General features: G+C 39.8%; 3 protein-coding genes across 4 annotated transcripts; 1 reads left to right on the forward strand and 2 right to left on the reverse strand.

Annotated features, from left to right (window-relative positions):
* Positions 1 to 747: 747 nt before the first annotated feature.
* LOC105390193 (fumarylacetoacetate hydrolase domain-containing protein 2) lies at positions 748 to 7986 on the reverse strand. 2 transcript variants are annotated; one of them, XM_011561452.3, is made up of 5 exons: positions 7601 to 7986; positions 6924 to 7143; positions 3824 to 3988; positions 2908 to 3074; positions 748 to 2342 (listed from the first exon to the last, which is right to left on the reverse strand). In XM_011561452.3, exons 1-5 carry the CDS (start codon positions 7888 to 7890, stop codon positions 2168 to 2170), a joined length of 1017 nt encoding a protein of 338 aa, XP_011559754.3. In that variant the 5' UTR covers positions 7891 to 7986; the 3' UTR covers positions 748 to 2167. The 2 variants fall into 2 exon arrangements, with proteins under 2 accessions (XP_011559754.3, XP_048486550.1); XM_048630593.1 differs by lacking the exons at positions 6924 to 7143; positions 7601 to 7986 and adding exons at positions 5619 to 5832; positions 6042 to 6407.
* A 2160-nt stretch (positions 7987 to 10146) lies between these two features.
* LOC105390194 (39S ribosomal protein L35, mitochondrial) lies at positions 10147 to 10970 on the reverse strand. The gene is made up of 2 exons (XM_011561453.3): positions 10850 to 10970; positions 10147 to 10702 (listed from the first exon to the last, which is right to left on the reverse strand). The coding sequence occupies exons 1-2, from the start codon at positions 10869 to 10871 to the stop codon at positions 10191 to 10193; spliced, it is 534 nt and encodes a 177-aa protein (XP_011559755.2). The 5' UTR covers positions 10872 to 10970; the 3' UTR covers positions 10147 to 10190.
* A 322-nt stretch (positions 10971 to 11292) lies between these two features.
* On the forward strand, positions 11293 to 22635 carry LOC105390195 (MICOS complex subunit Mic60). Its single transcript, XM_048630472.1, has 17 exons — positions 11293 to 11337; positions 12366 to 12529; positions 12841 to 13088; positions 13324 to 13398; positions 13955 to 14124; positions 14758 to 14884; positions 15661 to 15824; positions 16730 to 16855; positions 17232 to 17304; positions 17529 to 17617; positions 18331 to 18441; positions 18984 to 19101; positions 19558 to 19692; positions 20860 to 20963; positions 21398 to 21499; positions 21911 to 21993; positions 22403 to 22635. Exons 1-17 carry the CDS (start codon positions 11293 to 11295, stop codon positions 22578 to 22580), a joined length of 2112 nt encoding a protein of 703 aa, XP_048486429.1. The 3' UTR covers positions 22581 to 22635.
* The last annotated feature ends 3062 nt before the right edge of the window (positions 22636 to 25697 follow it).

Raw genomic sequence — 25697 nt, forward strand, 5'->3', positions numbered from 1 at the left:
AATAAGCCGAAAGGGGGTGAGGGGTGACAGAACAAAAGTTGTTCAGTCCTTTTTGCAACACCCTGTATATAAGATAAATATCATATTATCGACATAAATTATAAATCATCAGCTCATTTAATTTACAATATCGACAATGTGCCTAACAGATTCTTATAATTTTAAGTTAGTTTAGATTGTAACCACAATGAACTATACAGGCATACTTTTCCCCGAAAACCCCTATAAAGCCACATGCAAGCGTCACCAATTTGTCACCACTAGCGTTATAACAAGCACAACTAACTGCCAATTGTAACAACCATCCAACAATAACATCTGAATAGAAAATTGCATACTGCACCGACACTTACAAATTGCCACTTGTATCTAAATTGGTATCTATACTGATCTATTATATTATAAGTAGTTAAGCGTCCATATCCGTTATTCACAAAAACTAAATTTACAAACTGCGGGTTCTATTATGTCACTTCGACATAGTGTTTCGTGCGTGTGTCTGTCTATAGGGTGAGAATTTATCAGTGGGCTTGAGGGTTGGTCAACGCACCCGACACATATTCATACAGATTTGGGTCAAGATGAAAATAGAGTTAACATAATACTGGCTAATTAAATAATTATACATCATCTAAAATCATATGCTAGTAATGCTACTGATACTACTTTTATAAGCAAAAATATTTTCGAAATTATTTTCACTAGATGATGTTTAAGTATGTCGAGTAGGTACATAAACATACACTATCGTCTCGAGCACTGACAAAAGCGCACCCTACGAAGAATGGATCCCAGGAGCGTCTAGCCACGACCCGTATACGCCACTTAACTCAATAAAAGTCCCCTTTGCGAGCATTAAATTTAAATAAGGGTAGAATATGCTCTTCCTGTGCAAACGGAAGAAGGTGATTGGTCCAATTGCGACGGTTATTGGCCAATCAGCGTCTAGAACCATCTTTTGACACAATTCCAACGTTGTTGTGATGTTGGGCGATTGAGTTCAGTCTATGACTATGATATATCGCGAGTGGCGGGAAAGTATCAACATTTCTGTATAGTTACTACAATCAATTGACTAAGGTCCAGTTTTTTGATCCCTAGTTATCTCAACCATTGGTAAAAAATGGTATGGTAGCCATCATTAGTTAATGTTAAAAACTAACAACATTTGCATGCAGCTGCAATGCTTAGCGAGTGATTTGACTAATAGTTAAAGTTGACCACGGATCAAAAACCTCGGCCCTAGCCCTAGTTACACCATAGTCTGTTGGATCATTAACACCCCTGTTACGTTAAGTAGGGTCATCTAAAATAAAATTTATACATTGAATTCTTGACCGATGTGTCAAAAGTCAACAATCCCTTGTTATAATGTAACGGAGTATGGTGAAACTAGGCACTAAAAAGATAATAAATGAAAAATATGATTAACAATTATTGAAGTTTACTTAAAACTTTTCTAAACATTTTACAAATTCAATATACTTTAAAATATTACAGCAAAAACATTATGATAGTTTGAGTATAATTTATTATGGCTAATATTAACAATAAATGCATTTTTGTAAATAATATTTTTTCCAATCCATCAATATATGCAAGACTAAAATGAAATATTGATAATAATTCATAGATTTAAATAGTTATTAGATCATAGGTAGGGTAGAACTTTAAGTTTTACATTTTACCAAACCTATAAATTCGCATCACTTTTTCACTGCCCCAACTCCCATTATAGTCAATTTTTTTTAACAGATGAGTACCGAATTTTTTTATTGCGTTGTTGTTGGTGCACGTAATCCACAAAATTTATTAGGTACTGCGTTGCTTTTGGTCTTAAAAATGAACCAACTCACTCTTTTAACATCGGAAATGAGCCCGAGACATACTCGTCTATTAAAAACAACTACGACCATAGCAACATCTCTTACAAACTCCCTACTTATTAGCGCCCACCCTATTGGACCAATAATGGCAACGGAGTAAAACAATTTCAGTACCCAATTGTTAAAAAAAAATTACTATCGCTGAGTTGCTGAAAGGAACGTTTAAATTATAAATTATTGCTTTGATTGTATACGGACAAAAAGAGAAAGACATAGATTGAATACCACCATCAGCAAGTTCCTTTCTGCAACTCGGCATATTACACTCTCTTACAACCTCCCTACTTATTAGCGCACACTCTGAACCCCTCGACCCTGGTGGTCAGCACGCCGATCTTCTCCACCTCGCTCTCGACCACGTGCCCCGGGAGCAGGTACTCGGGCGGGTCGCGGTACATGCCCACGCCTCCCGGCGTGCCGGTCAGGATGATGTCGCCGGGTAGGAGGGTCATTACGCTGGAATTTGGAGATGAGGAGGTTTTAGGTTGGATAGTTGAGTGGTGCAATTTATGGTGTTCTGTCATTAGGCAAGGGCTGCAGGTAACAAACATTAGTCCGTGTTTGCCGAAAGGAGCAGAGCTTTCTCTATAAAGTCAGAATAACAGTCGTCGGCCTTCATCATCCAGCCACTACTATCTATGATCTGCCTAAGACACTCGATCTAGTATTTTTGTGTGTGTGTTATTTTGCTTTCTCGCCATCAAACAGTAATGAAAATTCACAGTTAATTAAAGATGTTCATCCTTTTGTCCCGGAAACCCTTTAAACAATCCTGAATATTCTGTTCCTATTCCGATTCCCATGGGCAATACTAAATACTAGTACCTAACATATAATACTTAGGCAATAAAGAATACACGGGGTTGCCACCACCGAACATTAGCAATCGACAATCCTCAGGAATCATGGCTTATCTGACGAATTTGACGTAACGTTGTATAGATCTGAAGAGGTTTGTCACATAAACGATTGATGATTGCTAATGTATCGGCTCTAGGCACGGTAACAGAACAATACTCACGAAGTCAACCTCTCGATAGCGTCAGGTATCTTGTGGACCAGCTGCTCAGTGTTACTGGACTGCTTCACGACGCCGTTGACAGAGCACCTGATGTTCAGCTTCTGAGGGTCACCGACCTCGTCGGCGGTCGCGATGCACGGGCCGATCGGGCAGAATGTGTCCATTGACTGGGGGTAAGAAGAGGGGAGTTGGTGTGGATTGTGTATGATTAACTTATGGAGTAAAATTTAGTAAATAGTAAGCAACAATAGACATAAGTTGGAGGTAGCAACAATAGACATAAGTTGAAGGTCAGGGTCTCTTGAGGAGGAACGCAATAGTCTGTTCTCGGCCTCTCATATTCATCAACCATGTGAAACAAACAATAGTATATTTTAGTTGGTAACTACAGCCATCTTAAAATAAGTAGCAGAGATACGAGATTTTAGATTGGTGACAAGATTCATGTTTGTGATATTAATGATATTATCTTATCGTATTTTCAGGTTGGAGTCAGAGATTGTTGATAAAAGCTGCAAGATGAAGATAAAATCTGCTGCCTTCGATGAGTATAAATAACACAACAAAAACACGAGGGAGAGAATCGCGGCAAGGTTATTTTCATCCGATTCGAGCAATAGAAATATCACTAATAAGTATCTGATTTTGTAACAAAGTCGTCGTAGGCTCATCGATGAAATACCTACTTACGTCATGATGTAAAATGATTACAGCTACCAGGCTCAAGGTTCTCCGACGATGTTACCTTTGCCGCTTCGAAACTTTGTTTTCATACGAGAGGACCAAGCATATCGTAAAAGACCAGACAGACCCCTCACCTTTCCCAACAGTTTGTTGCTCTAGTCTAGAAGCATGGGAGATAGCAGGACAGACTAAAGACTTGAAGATTCCTTACAAAGACACCTAAGATGCTCACCTTCCCCAACAGGAACTGTCCTCCATTCTTGTTCTTCTGCCAGTCGCGCGCGCTGATGTCCTGCGCCACGGTGTATCCAAACACGTAGTCATACGCCTCTCTGGCTTGCACATTGCTGGCCTTCTTGCCGATGACTACCACCAGCTCCACCTCCCAGTCTACGCACTGGAACAAGAGGGTCAGTTATAGGGGTTTATGTGAACTGTTTAAGGTGTTAAGGGAAAGCTATAGATCGCATCCAGTGGCGGGCTTTGGGAGAGGCCTATGATGATGATGTGAACTGTTAAAAGGTCTTCTTGATATGGCGAGAGAGGAGAGATAGACAAAGGTTGGTTGGTTGTGAAAGGATGGGCCAGTCAGATTATAGCGTCAGTGGCCCGGGATTTATATCCTGGAACAGGTGATCACTGATCAGTGAGGCCCCTCAAGTTTAGGAGAGAAAAAATACGAATTAAAGTACGTACCTACCTACGTACAATATTTTTTTATGCTGTTTCTTTATCTACTTAGAGACTTTTTTTGTACTGATACTTTTTGTAGGTACTTATATTTCTTTTCAGGCAGTAAAGATAAATTTGGCAATGGAAACTCCCTTTCAAGTCACGTTTTCGAATCTTCGTGGCCACAAGTACATTCACAGAAACAATTTTAACCAAACTCATAGCCTCCCATTTTTTTTCCCATATGGCTTCAACTGACCCCAAATCAAATAAATCACACCTCTTGAACCCAGAGGGTCCGTAATACAGAGGTCCTTATCTATTTGTATGAATCAGAGAGGGACATCGTGACCGCTGACCTCAACGAAGCAAATTGGAGTCAATTACGTAGTAAATTGAGTTGGAATTTATATGAGCGTAGGTGGGACAGGATGGCTTAATATAATGTTGGAGGCGAGATTTCTGTAATGGTGGCCTGTGGGGTCATTTTCATGTGGTGAAGTTGGACTGACTCTTTCCCTGACAGGATTATACAACATGTATAAGTCTCAAAGTAGATTATATTATTCAGAGTAAGTAGGTATACATGGATGCTTTGGAGCCCTTGGGGTTCTCTAGCTTTGCAAATAAGGAGAGCTGTCATGAAATCGGTACGTTTTATACTCTATCTATCATACTCCGAAGCCTCGTATTTCGCAAGCTAGGGAGACCCTAGGTCTAAACTTTGATACTGGAATCTAAAGGAGATGGTGGAGGCTGTTAGTCGGTGTCTGTTAAAACAGAAGGATTGGTAGGAATGGCCGCTTTACTCAGTGTAAGTACTTATATGTTTGATGTTCGATAGGTACATTGGTATATAGTTACTGTAACACATACATTATACTTAGTTGAATGTCGACTAATTAGTTAATGTAATATTAATGCATTGTAATCTTGACAATGAACAGTAAACACTACATTTGATAGTACGTGCACTCATCAACGATAAGTAAGTACCTTACGTACTTATGCAGAAAAATACTGGGATTACCTATTTCCTATTTTAGTTAGGTTCATTTTATTATAGTAGGTAAAGTAATTCAAAAGTAGGTAAGTATACCAAAATGATTTGGAAAAGATATTGGTATGTGCTTCCGACTCTTAGATGATATTGTACAAGATAGATCTAAGATTACATACGATGAGGTAAGTATTACAGAATATGATTGTAATCTACCAGTTTTACTTACGTAAAAGTAAAACATAGTTTAAGGTTATTGGTAAGTAAGTAGACAAGATATCTGAGTACAGACTAATATCTAAGACTATAGAGGTGAAATCTAGCACAATCAGCGCATAACCCCATAACAACTCACTTCTGCAGCATTCCTAATCCTCACAGCTTCACCGGGCCCAATGATAGTGCTGGAAAATTTGCTGAAGAACATTGGAAATTCGGGAGGTTTCACGTTAATTTCTTGACAATGGTCCTTGTAGTTCATTCCGATGCATATGATCTTGTCCATACCGTGTATGGGAGCTTTGCATGTGACTTCGCTGAATGGTATGATAGGTTCGTTTGCTCCTAAGCTGGGTGGGAGAAAGGAGCGGAATTGGTTGTTAGTGCCAGGAAGTGGAGAAGGGAGATGAAGGAAATATTATGGGCGTGAATTTCGGCTAACTTACGCTGTTCGACGTTTTGTACCCACATACGTTTCTAGTCTAGATTGGTTACCTACTTATGGTCATACCTTCAACAACTACAAGGCTTGTCCTATTATAATGCGAATGGGACTCACCGGGTCACAGACTTCAACAACCCCTCACTCTGAACAAACTGCAGCATGGTAGTAGGGAAGCAACCACCAAAGTTGGTAAAATCAATCACACCCTTGCATTCAGGGTCTAAGCAACCCAACCTCAGTCTACTTGGATCATCATTGTACACAAATTGCACGTATTTTGTGGAAAGAACTTTTGAGCTGCAGAAATGTCTGATTATGTTGTTTAGGGCTCTGAATGTTCTGCACATTTAAAGGAGGGTCGGTTGGTAGGCAGGATATGTTTCAAAGCAAGTTTAGGTAAATAGGTAGGTATATTTGATTGTGGTGCTAGTTGCAAGGTTTGTTATATGCTTGTTATAAATATTTCTCGTTATTTAAAACTTGCAGAAAAGTTGCACAAATGTCATTTTAAAAATATCAGATGTTACCACAGATTTGCCAGATTTGGTATGTATTTGATAGGAAAAAGTTATTCTGAGTTTTCTATGCTGTTATTATTTTAAGTGTTATAAAAATTAAAAAAAATTGAATAGAACTTCTGGGCACTACTGGAACTGGGGCCTATCCTCAAAAATCATAGTGGAAGAAGGGAAGTTACCTTTCACTTACTACTCAGACTGAGTTTATGTGCATGCACTAAGTGAAAGCTAACTGAAAAACCTACTTGAAATCTATTTAATCAGGTGAAGCAATAGCGTACAGGTATAAGTTTAAACAATAGATTACGCTTAATATAGGTATATTATGTGCGTGTTATTTTAATAAAATATGTTGGAAGTGATCCATATATAAATCCCAAATAAATAATATTTCTCTGTATTTAGTAAAATCTCTGTGAAATGCAAGGAGAAGAAAGAATTCTTATTTTCATATCATTTTTCTACCTGTTACACCTACCTTAGTGACATCACTCCTCAATTGAACAGCATCAGAGGGTCCAATAACAGTGCTGGAGAATTTGCTGAAGAACATCGGCACCGGCGGCGGAGTCAAGTTCTGTTCCTCACAGTGATCCTTGTAGTTCAGTCCGATGCACAGCACCTTGTCCATCCCATGGATAGGAGCTTGCAGCTTGACTGAAGATAAGGGGGTTGATGCCGGGTTTGAGGATTTCACTCTGTAAATAGAAATTTTAGTTATTGAATTGAGGTGGATGGACAATTTGGATTAATTGTGTTTTTACTGGATGGTTGACTGTAAGAGATTGGCTGCTATAAAATTGTTCCCAGTATAAATTAATAAGTTGGTGATGTGTAGTAAAGTAGGTATATGGAACTATTAATAATGTGTTTCCGATATGAATAATCCTTTTTACTGAAGAAAAATAATTAAAAAGAGTACAATCTGTAAGATTAAGGATGGGAACGGTTGACTTTTCACTTTCATACTTTTGTTCCTCACTTTACTAAAAAAAAATTAGTAGGTGGGTAAGTAATTATAAAAGTTATTAAAGTTTTAAAACTCTCACTAAGATACTCATTATCTTTTCTTGATAACATGGACAAACTTCACTGATAAGTACTTACACGGTTTCTTTGCTTAGTAATATAGAAAGTAAATAACTATAAACTTACTTTTGAACTTTGTCTAGCTGCCCCTTCCTTAGAATGTCTAGTAGAGTAGAAGAAATAGAACTATCTACTTTATTGAGATCCACAACATTGTCACCTTCCAAGTATCCCACTCGGACATCAGCCGGCTTCTCAGCGTACGTAAACTGAACGAATTTCATGTCTCTACTTTGCGAAACGGAAAAAGATCTAACCGGATTCCAAGCCGTATATCTAGTGGGACTTCCACTCAACCAAGAGAAGGTTTTTATAGGTGTAATCGCCTGTCGAACCAATCGTGACGTACTAGCCATTGTTGAAGGTTAGAAAAATATCTATGTTGTTTGTAATTTGGTTGAGAATTGCGTAATTCCAGTAAAACTAAAAATAAAGTTACGTGAAGTCGAGTGGACTTATCATTTTGATAACAATACAAAGTGCATTCGGAATGTATAAAATATTTCTAAACTTTTGTAAACTAGTAAAAAATATATGTTTAAAAGCTAAAGTTTATGTGCAGTATGTTTTATAAATTAATTATAAAGTTGAATGTAATAGTTTATTATTTTATAATAAGGGATAAGCGACAACGATATTATTTACATTAAAAGTTTCGTATTTATTTTATTTATGTTATGCCTTATATTTGAACGCACATTATTGACAGCTGACAGTAGTGCTAGAGGTCCGTTCATTTATACTAGGGATATAAAATAATTAGATTTTTAGGTAATAAAAATATATTTTCGAAGATATTGCGACTGTAGATACCTATATCGATGTTTTGTGTAATCCTGTGTTAATATGTGAAAGATGCGTTTTTTTTAAAGGACGGTTTTGGCCAGGATGGGCAAGTTAGAAGGCATTTTTAATATTGTTTCAGATTATTTTAGTCCTATTTTATCCTAGGGATAGGACTATAGGACATAGGACTATGTCTATGTCGCAGCCGGATCGTATAACCCGCCGTATATATATACATGACGCCTAGCCACATTACAAGACAGGGCCGTTTTGTAATGCGGCGGATCAACGTTTAGCCGTATTGAATACGGCTGAATGAAAATGCGCCGGATTGTATTCGACATCATACGTCATTCAATACGGCTGGCCGTTATGTAATACGACGAAAGATTAGCCGCCGCATTGGAAGATTTTAGTTTTGATTTTTAACACTCGTGGCGCTGCTTGACATAACAACAATAATGGCGTTGGATACAGATATTTGATGATGATTAAAACGAAGAAATCGTGTTAAATATGCTAGTAAACAGTACTTCAAGAACAATTTTCACGTGAAATTAAATAATTTCTATTCCGATCAATGCGGTACAGTGAAAAACGTTCAAAAGTTATAACGCACATCAATCAGCTAAAGTGACCATGGATTCTGCTGGTCGGCGGATTTCCAGATAATACTACTGGGTCAAAAAATATAAATGTGGCCGGCAAAGGTTATTTGATCTTGAAGAGACTGCGACGAGGCAAACGTAGTGTGGGACGCCCTCAGGCTAGATGGGGTGACGACTTGCGGAAGGTCGCATCCAGTGGCGTGCTTTGGGAGAGGCCTACGTCCAGAAGTGATGTTGATGATGAAGAATAATAATTCCGAAGATCCTACAATCCGAGTAGTACCCATGAACAGTATTTTGATACTTGGAAGTCCATATGATATATTTACTCTATTATGATTACAAAATTCCTTCACCTGTTATGTCATGCTTAGTATGGACATGGTTACCCTACAATTCAGTAGTAGTACGATGCGGCTAAACGTGGGCCGCCGTATTGAAGAACGTATTGAAATGACAATCCGGCTAAACGTTGATACGCCGCATTACAAAGCGGCCCTGTGTTGTAATGCGGCCAGCCGTAATGTAATACGGCGGATTATACGATCCGGCTGCGACATCTACATGTTGATGAAGTCTATAACTTACTTTACTTACTTATTCCCAATCTCCGCTGGGGAGCAAAGGGCCGAAGTGAAGCGCCGCCATTCTTTACGATCTTGGGCCAGCTCAGAGACATCCGCCCAAGACATCCCCGCCTGGCCCATTTCCTTTTTCACAGAGCGCTGCCATGTCTCTCGCGGTCTGCCGAGTCTTCGTTTACCGCCCTCGGGGTGCCATGTCAGCGCTTCCTTTGGGACGTCTTCAGTACGCCTTAGAACGTGTCCTATCCATCTCCATTTGCGTTCTTTTACGGTTTCTGCTACAGGTTTTTGATGTGTTCTGCGCCAAAGTTCCTCGTTGGAGACAAAGTCAAACCAACGGATCCCTAGAATACTGCGTAAGCATCTGTTTACGAAAACCTGTAGCTTGTTCGTGGTTTGAACCGTTTTCTTCCAAGTTTCGCAACCGTAGAGGAGAACGGTCTTTACGCACGCGTTGAACAGGCGGATCTTGGTTTGGAGACGGAATGCGGAAGACCTCCACACTGGGCTTACAGGTCAGAAATCCTAAGTTTAGACTAATGAGAATAGAACCTAGCCTAAACTCGCTATTTAATTTGATTTCATCAAATGAGATATCCAATAAAGAATAGAAAGGCTGAAATAAATACTTGAAGCAATAATAACTACAATATATTTTACATATTAAATTACAGAGTTTCAGTGTCTAACAAGTGGCTTCTTCCTGGTAATATGGAACTCCTCTCTGGTGTGGTATGGTTCATACGGATCTTCAACATAATACTTCGGTTTCTTCCAAAACTTTGTGACCATTTTGTCCAACATTACTGACTGTGTTCCATTGCACAATATGTGTTGCCTTAACCTGCGTTGTTGAGGGGGAGATTTTTTCCATATTTTCTTGTGGCGACCTACTTTAGGTCTTATCCAGCCTCCCCAATGAAGTCGGAAGAACCTCTTTAGTGCCGCTTTTACGGTCTTCCTTTTTCCTCTTTTCAAGCTGAACTTAGTTACTGTTCGCACTGGCACGGGTGCTAGGTTCTGGCTAATGTCTAGGATTTGTTTGTTAGTAGACAGCAACCCTGTTGTTACCCCATTATTGGGAATTGCTGTGATGGTCCTTTTTAATGTTGAGTATCCTCTGATCTCATTGCTGATGATCCTGGCGGTGTTCAGACATGAGTTGGTGATCGGCCATATAGCTCGTGCGACTGGAAATAAACCAAAATTATGGTAAATATAACTCCTAACCTAAAATCGGAATAAATTGATAACTTAAAAGTTGGTTAGGTCAGCGAGAGTTAACAATAAAATAGGTTGAAATTGAAAGAATATTGTTGTAGAATCTGTTGAAATACCTGGAATCACACGCCGAAACATTTTATGAAGATTTATTCGGATTCCATGGGATTCCACAACAAATTCCAGGGATTTGTCATTTTTTGACAGATTTTTATTACATAATCTAATCTGTGTGTTTTTGCACAAAAGTAATATCTCCGATACTTTGAATAAGGGATTCAACAGCAAACACTGAAGTTATTATAATTTAATATTTGGCTCATATTCCATCCATGAAGCCATACAAAAATGTTCTACTTGCACTTCACTCTCTTTATCGGCTAAAACGAAAATTAACTTTAAAACAACCCTAAGAATAATAACGTTCTTGCCTGACTGACAGCCATGGGACATGAGTAGTCTGTGCATGACATAACTGACAGCTGACAGCCTGACAGGTGTCACAGCCGTGTCAGGGTAAAAAAATCAAGTAAAAATTCTCGCCGAAATTTAATCGAAAATGTATAAATTTACTAGCCAGTTATCCAAAGCAAACTTGGTTTTGGTGAGTGAAAATTATTAGCTAGCATCACTGCATCATTCACTCGTGTATAGTCTCAAGAAAAATATATAACCAAACCATTCACAGAAGTATGTGAAAACTGACCCCAACGTAGATTTGACCAAGTTATGGGCTGGTTTTCTCTAGTGAGATAATACTCTGAAATATTAAAGTTTCAGTACTCATTGTACTTCATGTCTGATCTCTGCTTACACTACTAATGTTATGATCCAAGCAACCTTACATAACAATCATAACACCTATGCTGTACGTCATAAATACTTATAACCTTAGATGATATTGTTTGATATGCCAGATAAATGTGGTAAGCTTGTGTATATTGAAAAGTAAATAAAATGGTTGCTGCTTTGAAGTGTCCCTGTTGTATAAGCATTCAAGATTAGAGTCCAAACAATGATTATAAGTTTAAAAAGAATTGCATTCAGAACGAAATATTTTTTATTTGTATTATTAAACATATTTTTTCAATCTCACAATTTAGAAAAAATCTGCACTCCTTAGAACATCCATTAATAACGAACATCTTGACCATTAATAACGTGAGGTCGTTTTTCTCATTTTTTGACCCCCCCCTCCCCCCTGGTGATATTTGGGGCCACCTCCCCCCTCCCCCCACCTGGATTACGTGTATTTTTTTGGAAGTCTATGTAAAGGCTATTTTTGACTAGAAAAAATATACCGAAAATTAAATTTAGCTTGGGAGTCGTTGCTTAGCAACGGTGGGTGAGTCAATCAAGGTCATACTACAAATCGTTAAAATTTTTGCGCCGTTCAAAATTTCGGTTCAGAAATACCTAGACCCTACCCTTTTTGAGAAAAAAATTATACACGTGATGCCTAACGAGACCCCCCTCTCCCTCCTCGTGATGTTTCGTGAGGTTTTCCGTACCCCCACCGCCCCCCCCTTTGAGCCTCACGTGATTAATGGACGGCCCCTTACTAGATATTGACACTCCCTTACATAAATATTTCCTTCATCTACCATTACATACAAACAACAATAATTCCAGGTCCAAAAGAAATTTGGAGATGGGTCATGCGCAGCGCTCCTCTATGTGCAGAACCCGCGGCGGTTCGCCTCCAACTCCGCTCCCCCAAAGAAGAAGTCCCACAAACTGCTGTGGGGCACCATCGGGCTTACCGTCTTGACTGGTGCTGGTGTGGTTTATGCTAAGTAAGTTATTGGAAATAGCAGTATTATACTGGAGTTTTTCACTACATACAGATTCTTGGGAGGAAGTGGTCATTGTTAGTCCTGTATATTTTACTGAAAAACTAAGTAATATTAGGGAAATAATTGCACATTACACTGTAAATATAATGAGGGAAATAGTAAGTACATCATAATATCAATCACAATGAGGTATCTAAATCTAAGTGCATATGTGGTGTTTGCAGTCATGCAAGATTGTATTACAGACACCTGACATGTTGAAAAGTATGCAAAAACTTTGTAAATAACATGTTGTCTCTATATCATTTCAGATCAAGCCCAGAAGTCCGTAACTGGCTAGCAACAAACGCACCTCCAGCTGACGACTTCATAGCATTTGTGTACCAAGAGAACTCATCCTACGGCCAGGTAGTCGGTCGACAGTTCAACAAAGCCACAGCTTTTGTTGGAGGGTTCATCTTTGGGAAGGATGGTGGTACTCCTGTTGAAATTCCTCCAGCCATTAAGAAAAGTGGGGAAAAGGAGGCTGAAAAGGCCTCTACATCTAAACCATATGTTTGTAAGTATACAAACTGGATAAATATTCTTCTGAGAAAATCATATCAGTAACATAAATAATACAATTAGTGTGCCTCTAATAATAGTTTTCATTTAACTTTAAAACTATATTAATTTCATCAAACATAATGGCCATAAACTGCTAGAATTAAATTTCAGTTAATTAAACCAGCTTTTAATGTACATTTTGTTTAAACTAACACAACTAACTATAACATATCGATTTCACATAACAGTGCCACCCAAAAAGATGGAGCCGTTATACGTCGAGCCGCCGCCGCTGGTGGAACCACCAGCGATCACCGCCCCAGGTAACCATTATAATAATAATATGTGGGGACATCTCACACACGGCCATCTGACGCCAAGCTAGGCAAAGCCTGTGTTATGGGTATCGGACAGCTGATATATCTACACAAATGGTACAAATACATAGATAGATATAAATATCAAAACCCGAGTACAAATATCTGTCTTTAAACAAATATCTGCCCCAGCCGGGAATCAAACCCAGGACCTTCGGCATAGCAGTCAGGGCCACTACCACTACGCCATTCGACCGTCAAATTTAATTATGCATACTCATTATAAAGGGAAAACCAATCAAATGTAGCAATAAAAATCCAATCTTTTACTTCTATGTGATATAATCAACTCTTCCAATTACTGCCATTTTATGATTGAATGAATGACACAATCTACTTTATATCCCAGAAATACCAAGGGAGACTGATTTAAATGCTTAGACATGGGCTGATGATAATGATTGTACCAGCCACAGTAATGTATTAGCCTGAAACTCCCAATCCCTGTATTCCCAGTACCTTATAAAAGCTAACTTTAACACAATTCTCCTTTATTTCCCAGCCACAATAATCAAGACGGAAGAATGCGAGCCGGTCACGCGCCCCTCCACACGCATCACTAAAGACATGGTGGAGCTGGAACAAGACATGCACGAGAACACTAAGCTAGCCATAGACAAGTACAAGGAGGCTACGAAGCACGCTGAGGCTTATAATAAGGCTTTGTTTAAGGTATGTTGTTGTCGTAATTTTTAGGGTTTTGTACCTCAAATGGAACGCTTTTAGGATCACTTTGTTGTCCGTCCATCTGTCTGTCTGTTACATACATAATACTAAATACATGGTGGAGCTAGAACAAGACATGCACGAGAACACTAAACTAGCCATAGACAAGTACAAGGAGGCTACGAAGCACGCTGAGGCTTATAATAAGGCTTTGTTTAAGGTATGTTGTTATCTTTAATGTTAATGCTGAGATTTAATGGCTTATACAGTGTGAATTTCATAAATCTATAGGTATTTAGTGCTGTGTTTTAAGTAAAAGGTGGTGTGTATTCATTTTAAACTACATTACATATTAATAATAATGTCTCAGAATCATCATCATCATCATCAGCCCGTAATCGTCCACTGTTGGACATAGATATCTTCCGAGGATCAACACTGTTTTATGCCATCACCATCCAGGTACTACCGGCCACCTGTTTGTGGTCTTCACTCAAGAACTCATTTACACAGGTTCTTAGGCAGGTCTCTGACATGAAAAACTTTTTTTGAAGTACAATTTTGTGCAGGGAAGCATTTTATATGAAAGGCAATGCTCACAGGCTCAACTCTTTCAAATAAAGTGTTTTTAAATTCCAGACCCTCGAATCTAAAGTGGACGACTCCGACAAGAAGACTCTGGCGTCCCTCTCGTCGGCCGGCGGTGCGAGGGAGAGCGCTGCGGCCGTGGCCAAGGAGGCCAGCGCTAAGGCCAAGACCGCTATTGGTAAGTTTTTAATCTGTGGTAAATGGTTTAGAGCTCATATTAGAAGGAGGGTAGCGCTAAGGCCAAGACCGCTATTGGTGAGTAAGGGCGCCTTAAAATTAGTCGCTAATTGTCGCGCGGAAGCAGCGCTGCTGCGGCGCTGCAGCCGCGCTGCTTCCGCGCGACAATTAGCGACTAATTTGAAGGCGCCCTTACAATATTATGGTCAATGGTTTAGAGCTAAAATTCAGTTCATCATCATAATCATCATCATGACAAGAAGAATCTGGCGTCCCTCTCGTCGGCCGGCGGTGCGAGGGAGAGCGCTGCGGCCGTGGCCAAGGAGGCTAGCGCTAAGGTCAAGACCGCTATTGGTGAGTTTAACTCTTCTCATTATGAATACATAGTTTAAAACAAAGTCTGAGTCGCGAATTTTAGTGCTTGCTAATATTTGCTGAGCTTGAAGCCATTTTGGCGATGCGAAAATAGTGTTTTTGTTATTTTATTTATTGGTGTAAATCTCGAGACTCCTGCCTCAGGCTGTTTTTAAAAGCATGCGGATTTGATCACGCACGCGAGATTGCCCTACACCCGTTCCAGTATTCATTGTAACGCATGGAATATGCACGCGAGACGCGGGAAAATGGCATGTAATCTCGCGTGCGTGATGAAATCCGCATGCTGTTAAAAACAGCCTCAGGTAGCATGGCAATCGGCAATTTTATTTCGGATTTCTTTGCCCCAGACAGTACCTGGGTACTTACTCATTGTCTCACAATGTTCTCTCCCACCCCCAGACACACTAGACCGGATGATCCAAGCGGGCGTCGAAGCGCCTCCGGAGACAGTGTTCCAGACGCAGCGCCACATGAAGCAGTTCCGGGCGGACCTGGCTGCAGCCGAGGCGGGGTTCAAGCACCAGTTGGAGCAGGGGGAGGTGGCTGACAGGTTCTGTGCTAAGGTGAGTGTGAGAGAGAGAGAGTGAGTGAGTGAGACAGTGTTCCAGACGCAGCGCCACATGAAGCAGTTCCGGGCGGATCTGGCTGCAGCCGAGGCGGGGTTTAGACACCAGTTGGAACAGGGGGAGGTGGCTGACAGGTTCTGTGCTAAGGTGAGTGTGAGAGAGAGAGAGAGTGAGTGAGTGAGACAATGTTCCAGACGCAGCGCCACATGAAGCAGTTCCGGGCGGATCTGGCTGCAGCCGAGGCGGGGTTTAGACACCAGTTGGAACAGGGGGAGGTGGCTGACAGGTTCTGTGCTAAGGTGAGTGTGAGAGAGAGAGAGTGAGTGAGTGAGACAGTGTTCCAGACGCAGCGCCACATGAAGCAGTTCCGGGCGGACCTGGCTGCAGCCGAGGCGGGGTTTAGACACCATTTAGAGCAGGGGGAGGTGGCTGACAGGTTCTGTGCTAAGGGGAGTGGGAGAGAGAGAGAGAGTGAGAGAAAAAGAGGAGTGTTAGTGCCTGCACCTAGCTCATTCGAAGGGAACCGTTGTGCATCTATCCTAAAGATCTGAACTGCTGCATTCCTAACCTTGGACCATTTCCCACCACGCTGGTCCATTCGCGAATATAATGTACTACAAATAGTAAAAACTCACTTGACTGATAAGAATAAAAAACTCATTATTTTGCACTATTAAAGAAAATATTTCAAAAATACAACTTATAAATAAAGTAGTACGAAAAGGCGGCCTTATTGATAAAAGCAAACTCTACCTGACAACCTTTGGATGGAAGAGACAATTTTAACATATATCGTGTATTTTCAAAAGTTGTGGAACACAAGTAGTTCACAATGACGAGCTGACCTTTCAGCTTACTATACCAATTTTGAAACACCCTGTATAATTTATCTACATTCGCAGGTCCGACAAGCTAGAGAAGCATACAAATCGGAGCTGCAGATGCTATACCCTGGCCTGGACCTGGACGCAAGACACCTGGACCTGAAGGGAGATACTGATCTACTGCTCATGTACACCCTCAGACAGGTATATATAAAAACTTATATTCATTCAATGTGAGCAAATTTATACACATTAGGACCGGCAAATACAGTATGCCAAGCCGTGAAGAGTAAACGAGAATTGAAATGCGCAGAGGTAGTATATAACGCTAGGTGGCGAATTAGGTTAGAAAAGGAAAGGAGAATAACTGTATGTTATGTATTTATGTCTGGGGCACGCTTATCAGTGACATAAACTAGGGACAAGGCTTAATCACGAAGGTGAAAATGTAAAATCTATATGAAAATTGCTAAGGTATATGAATATTATAAGTCGAATAAGTATGTCTAATATCTTTTCAGCAATAATATTATTTATTCCTTTTAATATGTAGAGATGTTAAAGTGATATTTGTTTTCAGATCAACTTCCTGCAAAGCGAGCTAGCGGAATTACAGACAATCAGAGACCTGAAACTAAACAGGGCCCTGGCTAGTAAGTTTCATTTACCTATTTTGAGCTTTTATAAAAAGTACCTTAGTTCTATTACAAAATATAGAAAATTGTAATATAGGTATACAGGAAACCTATAACTAGATTATAGAGGTAAGTATTCCAACAAACGCTTCCTTTCTTTCTTCCACAATATCCATATACATTATCAAATCGGATATCGGTTATGCTTTCTTCAGACGTTAAATAACATTTTTTATTTTCAGCTCACGACGAAAAAGCGTTGATCGAAGCGAAAGCCGAAGACATGTACAAGAAAGAACTCATGAACAAGTTCAAGGAACAACAAATTACGGTAATTAAGCGTTTCTCTATTATCTTGTTTCAAAGTATGTCCAGTTTTAAGGTTATACCTATCCAAAATGAGTGGTTAAGGCCTGATTACTGATCCAAAACTCCCACACCATAAGCAATAGCATCGTGGAACCACTAAATGTTTTGAATTACATGTTTAATTACAATGTATTCAACTTAGTTCGTATTTATTACTCCAAAAGTACCTACTAAAGAGCGGTGGTAGCTCAGTCGGGTGAGCGCCCGCTTCTCAATCAAGAGATGCGGGTTCGAATCCCGGCGCTGACATGTACCAATGAGTTCTTTTAACTTAAGTACAATGTATACCATCGCTCTTACGGTGAAGGAAAACATCGTGAGGAAACCTGCATATCTAGATCTAGCACATCTAGATATGTGAACCCACCAACCCGCAGTGGACCAGCGTGGTGGGAAATGGTCCAAAGCTTAGGAAGGCAGTTTAGACCTTGGGGATATGCACAAAGGTTCCACTCGAGAGAGCCAGGTGCAGGTACTTACACCCCCACAGAGAATAGAATAGAATAGAATACCTACTAAACCGATTTGAAATAATCTTTTTCACCACTATAAACCTACACTATCCCTCAGTGCTATATAATATGCTACTTATCCCTAAAATTGACACCACTTTCTAAAGCAAAGAAATACTACGGAAGCCCCTATATCTTCTAAACCTCTCTTCTTCACCACCAGCTACTCAAGACCCAGGCGGAGTTCAGCCGGCAGACGAAGGAGGCGCTCAAGAAGCAGTACGAGGTGCACCAAGAGGTCATGCAGGACCGGATCAAGAGGAAGGAGGCCGAGGTACGTACAGTCAGGTTCACGCGACTTGACCAAATGATGAAATTATATTGATAAAGAGAGTTAGTGATAAGAGGATCATGTGACTTGGCCGAGGATATGGGTATGCAATGTTGCGCGATTTTACCGAAATTGCGACGTAATATTGTCAATAGTAGTATGAAGAGGAAAATTGTGATGATTTTTCGTTCACACCCAATTGCAGTGGTGTAGGTTTCATTTAATATCAAATCAGTAAATCTAGAAGGGAAGCCGATAGGAATCGTTTTGATTGGACCCTTCGCCACTGCTACATTATAGGTATGAAGTGTAAACACAATGGAATAAATGAAAAAGTCACAAATGGTCAAGCTTTGTGCATCAAACTCGAACGCTACACTATTCGGTTAGCAAAAACACACTTTGGTATTGATTGCATCACGTTATAAATGGCGAGGGGAGAAATACACTCATTCATTCATTCACCCCAACATTAGGTAACCTTGTACAAACATAATGAAGTATTATGAAGCACACAATCTCATATACATTTATATTTTTTACAGATAATGGCCCAGTTCCAGAAGCAATTATCAGAGAAGATGCAAGAAGAGCGAGTGGCGTTCAAGAAGGAATTAGCCGCCATGGCCGGTAAACTGCAGGCCATTGAGCAGACGTTGAAACGTGAGTTCATTCTGCAACAATTTTGTTGTTTTTGTAAAGTTGTTGGTATTGATTTTGTGGTGTCGTGCTAGCTAATGGATGAACGAAAGATGGTAGTGAAGCTTAATATCCTCAATGGACTCCAATCAATCGTTAAGAATTCCTGCATATTGAAACATTCTCTATTAGTAGTCCACTTGCTTAAATAATTGTATAAAAAGAGAAACTGACTGAATGACTGTCATTTATCAACGCACAACAAACGGCTAAACGTTTAGGCTGTGCGTTGGATGGGTGTTAGGGAAGCTGACATTTTATATAATTATTTACTGTTTTGGAATATTGTCCCTCTGGGAAGTGTGAAAAATGCTGGTGACACCCAACGTGATTAAACAACTAAATATTGTCCCTCTCTGGGAAGTGTGAAGAACACTGGTGACCCCGACATGATTAAACAACTAATTTATCTCTCCACAGAGCGCGCGGGCCACGAGGCCGAGGCGCGACGCTCCCAATCCCTATGGGCGGCCGCCGAAGCACTACTCGCCGCCACCAAGAGGAACACGGAGGAGGCTGACGTGGCTAATGAGCTGGACGCGCTGAGGAAAGCTGGTGAGTGCTCTAAAGCCTCCATTTTCTACTGAAAATGGAGGCTTTAGACTACTGTTCAAGTTGAAGGTTCACTTGATTGAACATTGAAAAAGGCAGAAGGAAGCTCGCTATCTAAAAACAGAGGCACCCTAAGTAATTCGATTTCATTGTTACGCCAACCCGACACACATACTTTCACACTCAAAATAAGTCAGTCCGCCGTCATTAACCAATACATCGCACCTACACACTCTCATATCGCCGCCATCGGTGCTTCAGTTTTTAGTTAGCGAGCTTCCTTCCGCCTTTTCTTCTACTTCGATGCTACCGTGTGCGAGTCACTCGTACTGTCCCCTCGAGTCGCTAGCTTGTTGTGTCGCGCGGGGGGCGCGTGGGGGGCACGTGGGGGGCGCGGGGGGAGGGGGGGCGCGGCTCTCTGTGTCGCTGCGGGGGCCGAGGCGCTGCTCGCCGCCACCAAGAGGAACACTGAAGAAGCTGACGTGGCTAATGAGCTGGACGCGCTGAGGAAGCACGGTGAGTCCTCTGAAGCCTCCGTGCTCAGTGGTTCGAGTGACCGGTTCTCTTGATTGAACTATATTGTGTGGAGCTATACGCACTGAGGAAGGCTGGTTAGTCTGCGGCATCACTCTAAGGTCGTTTGTCCACCACACGCCGTCACTGTCACGTCACGAGAACGAGATTATTTCAAGCCGAGTTTAATATGACTTAACGACGACGTGACGGATATGCGGTAGACTCGCAGCTAAGTATAATGTATGTACCGCTACTTCAGCGCCGTCATCTCGTGATCGTGACATGACGGTAACGGCGTGCGGTGGAAACTCTCAAAGGGCCCGTTTTTTGATCCACAGTTAACTTTAACCATTAATCAAGTCACGACCGTGTCTAGTATGACAGTTGCATCAAAATTTTGTTGGTTTTAAATAATGGTAGCGATTTTTAACCAATGAAGTACGGCTCGGCCGACCGTATTATAATACTTCTTTCGTGGCAACCTCGTAAGGCTACACGATATAAATTGTTATTGATATTTTAATTTCACTTTTGAAAGTCGTGAGAAGTGAGCAATGTAATCATCATACAAAGACTAATGACGACTATAATGCAAAACAACCTAAATCGATCTATTATCACGGGAAAAACTGCTTATGCCAGTTTTTGTTTCAGGAAAAGACGATGAGTTAGTGGTGACTATCTTGAAAGGAATCCCGCCTGACGCGGAGAAGAACGGAGTAATCACTGAGAAGACATTGAGGACCAAGTTTGAAGAGGTTTGTATGTCACTGTAATGAGTTTATACATATAAAGAAACTTGACCCCTCTTTGGGTCAGATTTTTCGGACTTTACAAGTTATTGCGAAATTAGTATATTACACCAACATTTGTGACTCTTGAGATTGTTCTGTTGATTTTGTTACACAGTGATTTTTTTGACAATGACAAAAATATTACTGTGCAACCACAAAAAACTTTAAACACTGTTTAACAAGTGTAACGAAATTTGACAGATGTTGTAGGCGTTTGACAGCGGTAAACACCTGTTAAATAGTGTCTAAGTTTTTGTGGTAAGGCCTTTAATATTTTATGTTCTTTACTAATTTCCAACAGTTGTAAAACAAAAGTTGTTCTAAACGTAAGTTCATTTAGTGAAGGCTTACGTTGTAGTTTATTTACCTAACGTTATAAAGTTAAAATTGTTGAACAGATGGAGAGAACCGCCAAGAAAGTGGCATTAGTCGGCAAGGACGGCGCGACGCTGCCCGTCTACTTCCTGTCGTGGCTGCAGTCCAAGCTGCTCTTCTCCAAGGTACAAGCACTGATAAATTTGCACTCCAAACTCTTCGGTAGCCTTTTTCTAGGTTTTATAGGTTGCATTGCAAACTTGTATTTTTATTAAAACTGAAATAAAAGTTTCATAATGATTTCCCCTAGAGGCGCCATTTTGTTTGTGAGACAACGGCAACGTTAACTGTTAGGTTACTTACGTTACTTGCGTACTTATGTAGAAGAAAAAGACTTACGTACAAAGAAAAGGGAAACTTTTAAAACTGTTGTTACTGAAATCTTGATGTGTATAACTCTTTTGAACATGATGGGTCATAATATATCGCCCTATTTGTAGGCCTGTAAAATCCCACTTATGTAACAGCCGCCATTTTTATATTGTTTATTTATCTGCTAGCGTTATAATAATTATTCTTTTTTTTTTTTACCCTAGGCCGATATCCCCGCGGACGAGCTAGAGAACAAGCCGACCGACTTCACCGAGTTGGACACCTTCGACATCATGCAGAGGGCCAGGTGATTATATTATTATTTGCTTTTACAATATAAATCATTGCCTCAAATTTTGACAATTTTGCCTGTTATAAACGAATGTTCTGGCCTCAATAATGAATACTGAATGGCGTCGAGCAATTTTGATACATTCCAATACAATACAATAAAATTGTCACCACTTGAAATAGGGAACATACAACAGCTAGATTGAGGCTCCATTGGTGCGTTGCGCTACTTTGCTTCGTTGCAAAGCGACTGTCATAAAAAATATATGGCAAAACTACGTAACAGCTAGATTGAGGCTCCATTGGTGCGTTGCGCTACTTTGCTTCGTTGCAAAGCGACTGTCATAAAAAATATATGGCAAAACTACGTAGCGACCATGCAATGTACAAATGGGGCCTCACCCTTATATTTACCTACTCCACAGATACCACATGGACCACAACAACGTCACAGACGCCCTGCGCTACGTGAACCTGCTGCAGGGCGGCGCCAGGGCGGCGGCGCGCTGCTGGGCGGACGCCGCGCGCCGACACCTGGCCGTGAGGCAGGCGGCCGAGGCCGTCATGGCGCACGCCTCCGTGTCGGGACTGCTGTACTTGTAGATTATACTACATAGGTGTCTAAAATGTAGTGGGAGCCGTGTGACAGCTGTCAAATCCATAGATTAACTGTCATTAGCCGGTTTTCAAAGGAAAATCGTTCAAAACTTAGACACATGCTAAACGCTGTTAGTTGGCTATAAATCTGTTAAATTTCGATTTAAAAACCCATTAAACAACGTTTTAATTTAGACACCTGCTAAACGCTATCAGTTGGCTGTTAAACACTTTAAAAACTGTCAAAATTTGATTCAAACACCCATTAAACAACGTTTTAATTTAGACACATGCTAAACGCTGTCAGTTCGCTATAAATCTGTAAAATTCTAATTTAAACACCCATTAAACAGCATTTTAATTTATCATCATGAAGTACGGTTCAAAATTTATTATTCCGCCGTCTTGTAACACACATGGAGCACAACAACGTGCCGGACGCCCTGCGCTACGTGAACCTGCTGCAGGGCGGCGCCAGGGCGGCGGCGCGCTGCTGGGCGGACGCCGCGCGCCGACACCTGGCCGTGAGGCAGGCGGCCGAGGCCGTCATGGCGCACGCCTCCGTGTCGGGACTGCTGTACTTGTAGACTGGAGTGGTGTAGAGTGGGAGCAGGGTTCATTGATGCTAATGTTGTTCGTTTTTACTTAAAATGAACTGACATACTTACCAACATGACTGACAGATCCTTATGCCAGGTCACAGGGGTATAATCGTGACAGTTCTGACATTGCGAAAAAGAGACGCTTAGCTACATTAAGCGTAAGAAAGAAACGTTAAGCTGTAAATGTTTTTTGTCCTTTTTGCTGTGGCGCCTGTTTACGTCAGTTCTCTGTGCCAAACAATGAAACAAATGAAAAATCTGTGCCAAACAAAGGCTGACAGTTACAACAAAATTTTCTAAATGCTATTTATTTTCGATTTGCTAGTGATTTGTGGGTGTTTATTAAGTTTATTAGACTATTATCATCACTTAACGAGTGTGTGACATGGGTGGGTGGATTTTGTTCGGTTGTTTAGAGCATATTGAACGAAAACACGATGGAATGATGGATGAGATATATTTTCACATGTAAGTAGATACGATCAAGTTTAACAAGCTTACATTCATCATAGTACTATCTATTGGCTCGATTTTAATATAAAACGATACTAATTTTAATACTGTAAGGTCTTTTAGTATCAGTTTTAAGTAAAAATTACGAGGTACCATATCATAACAAATCACATGGTGTTGCAAGTTATTGAAAATTTATTTTACCCACAAATATTATAGTATTCAAAGAAAATACTAGAAATTGTAACGGACTCGGGTTGGGTTTACAAATGGGGCGCACGAATTCGGTTTTTGTGAAGATTGTATTTTGTAGAAGTCATTCTCCTGTTTCAAATGAGGTGCCTCTCATTGTGAGGAAACGTTCGTTTCGTTTTTTTCTTCTATGTGTGATTTCTTCTGTATAATATAAAGTTTATTGTATTGATACGAAATACGTGTTTCCTTTAAAAAAAACCCCATCACATATTTGGCCCACGATTAAAATGCTCATGCTCATCCATTTATCTCTTTCATAGGTTTCCGACAGAAAAAAAAATATCAAGAAAATGGATAGACATTACCGGTCGCACAAATTGGGAACCAAGGAAACATACAAAAATTGTGTTCGGCACATTTTGAAGAGGATTGTTTCGATTGGACGAAGACAATGAATTATACAATCCACTCAGTTTGTGTATATTAAATAATTATATTGAAATCAAATAAGTATGAGTAAAGTTTTTTTTCTTATATCGTCGGTTGACAGGAAAAACTCAATAAGGCAGATTTTTCAATATTCAGATAAATGTTATCTGGGTAATACAAACATTGAGAAACATTGAGACGCAACAGCATCAAAATTATTTCCTAGCAAAACTTTTGTCTGGCTATTGAAAAATTAGCCTTTAGTGTCTTTTTCCTATCAACCGACGATATACTCAAGTTTTGTTTTTGTTATTATGATAAGTTAAATTTCCCCATATTTAGGTTTTATTTTTTTGTCGGCAACATCTATGGTTTGAGTGAGAAAGAGAATAGTGCACACGGCGATTGCGAATCTATTTGTAGTTGATCTGAGTGCCAGGTAGTTAAATAAGGTTGGTTTTCTCTTGAAGACGGATAAATGACAATAAAATTGTATGTATTTCACAGCGAAGACGGACAAATGGCAAAAATAGTTTGGATTTGAAAGCTTTCCTCGGGCTCACGCTATATTTTACAACATATTGATGTTAGTGAACGTTAGAAATTGAGAATTATTATTTAATGAAGATTAGGTTCAAAATTATGATTTGGAAATCTTGTTGGTGCGTATGACAATTCTTTGCTTTAGTTGAAGGATTTCGCCATTTGTAATGCACACTAATGTAATTTTATCAAATCGTGCGCTTTATAGAAAAAGAACTTAATTAAATAAATAATAATATTCTTAATTTCTAATTAATTCCAAGATAAATCGAGATATAATTAGTGGAATACAAAATTAAATTATAAAAATGGAAAACATAAAAAAATGACTTGTAGTAAAAAATGAACTTGTACTGAAAAGGTATGTTTCTCTTAAAAATAGAAATTGGTCAAAAATAAATATATAAGTACCCACTGCCGTAATAACACCATCATTTAGACACAAATATTGTAAAATCGCTGAAATTAATAAAAATATTGAAAAGTGCACTTTAGTTCTTGTAAATTAATGAAGAACGATCTTTTATTGCTTTCATAGACAATGAAATTGGCCAATTTTTTTTCTTATTTACTACAGGAAGCCATTATTGGGAGTATGGGTCACTTTTACCAAACGCTAAACCTATTTAAAATTTTATTTAATTCAAATTTTAAATACATTTTGTACTAACTGACAAACGTTTGAAAGGCTACTAAATATACGTTTAGCGTTTGGTGAAATTCCACCTTAGGGAGAAGACAGAGTGTTGGGCGCTCCTTGGGAGAGGCCTGTATCCATAAGTGGATGGGGAAAACTGATAATAAATTGTCATAGTTATAATTTTTATAAAATGCGTGTTCGTCTTTATTTAAAAGCAAATAAGTACTAAAATGTTCAAATTACGTTATTATAATCTTGTTT

Source organism: Plutella xylostella, chromosome 26, assembly GCF_932276165.1.
Source record: "Plutella xylostella chromosome 26, ilPluXylo3.1, whole genome shotgun sequence".
NCBI lineage: Eukaryota > Metazoa > Arthropoda > Insecta > Lepidoptera > Plutellidae > Plutella > Plutella xylostella.

Coding starts and splice junctions, on each gene's coding strand:
- LOC105390193 (XM_011561452.3), bottom strand. CDS start 7,890: ATGGCTAGTACGTCACGATTGGTTCGACAGGCGATTACACCTATAAAA. Junction 7,144..7,600: donor CAGCTAGACAAAGTTCAAAA/GTAAGTTTATAG, acceptor TTCTATTTACAG/AGTGAAATCCTCAAACCCGG. Junction 3,989..6,923: donor TGAGGAGTGATGTCACTAAG/GTAGGTGTAACA, acceptor CTCTTGTTCCAG/TGCGTAGACTGGGAGGTGGA.
- LOC105390195 (XM_048630472.1), top strand. CDS start 11,293: ATGTATAAATTTACTAGCCAGTTATCCAAAGCAAACTTGGTTTTG. Junction 12,530..12,840: donor GCTGGTGTGGTTTATGCTAA/GTAAGTTATTGG, acceptor ATATCATTTCAG/ATCAAGCCCAGAAGTCCGTA. Junction 13,399..13,954: donor ACCAGCGATCACCGCCCCAG/GTAACCATTATA, acceptor TTTATTTCCCAG/CCACAATAATCAAGACGGAA.
- LOC105390194 (XM_011561453.3), bottom strand. CDS start 10,871: ATGTTTCGGCGTGTGATTCCAG. Junction 10,703..10,849: donor GTTTCGGCGTGTGATTCCAG/GTATTTCAACAG, acceptor GTTTATTTCCAG/TCGCACGAGCTATATGGCCG.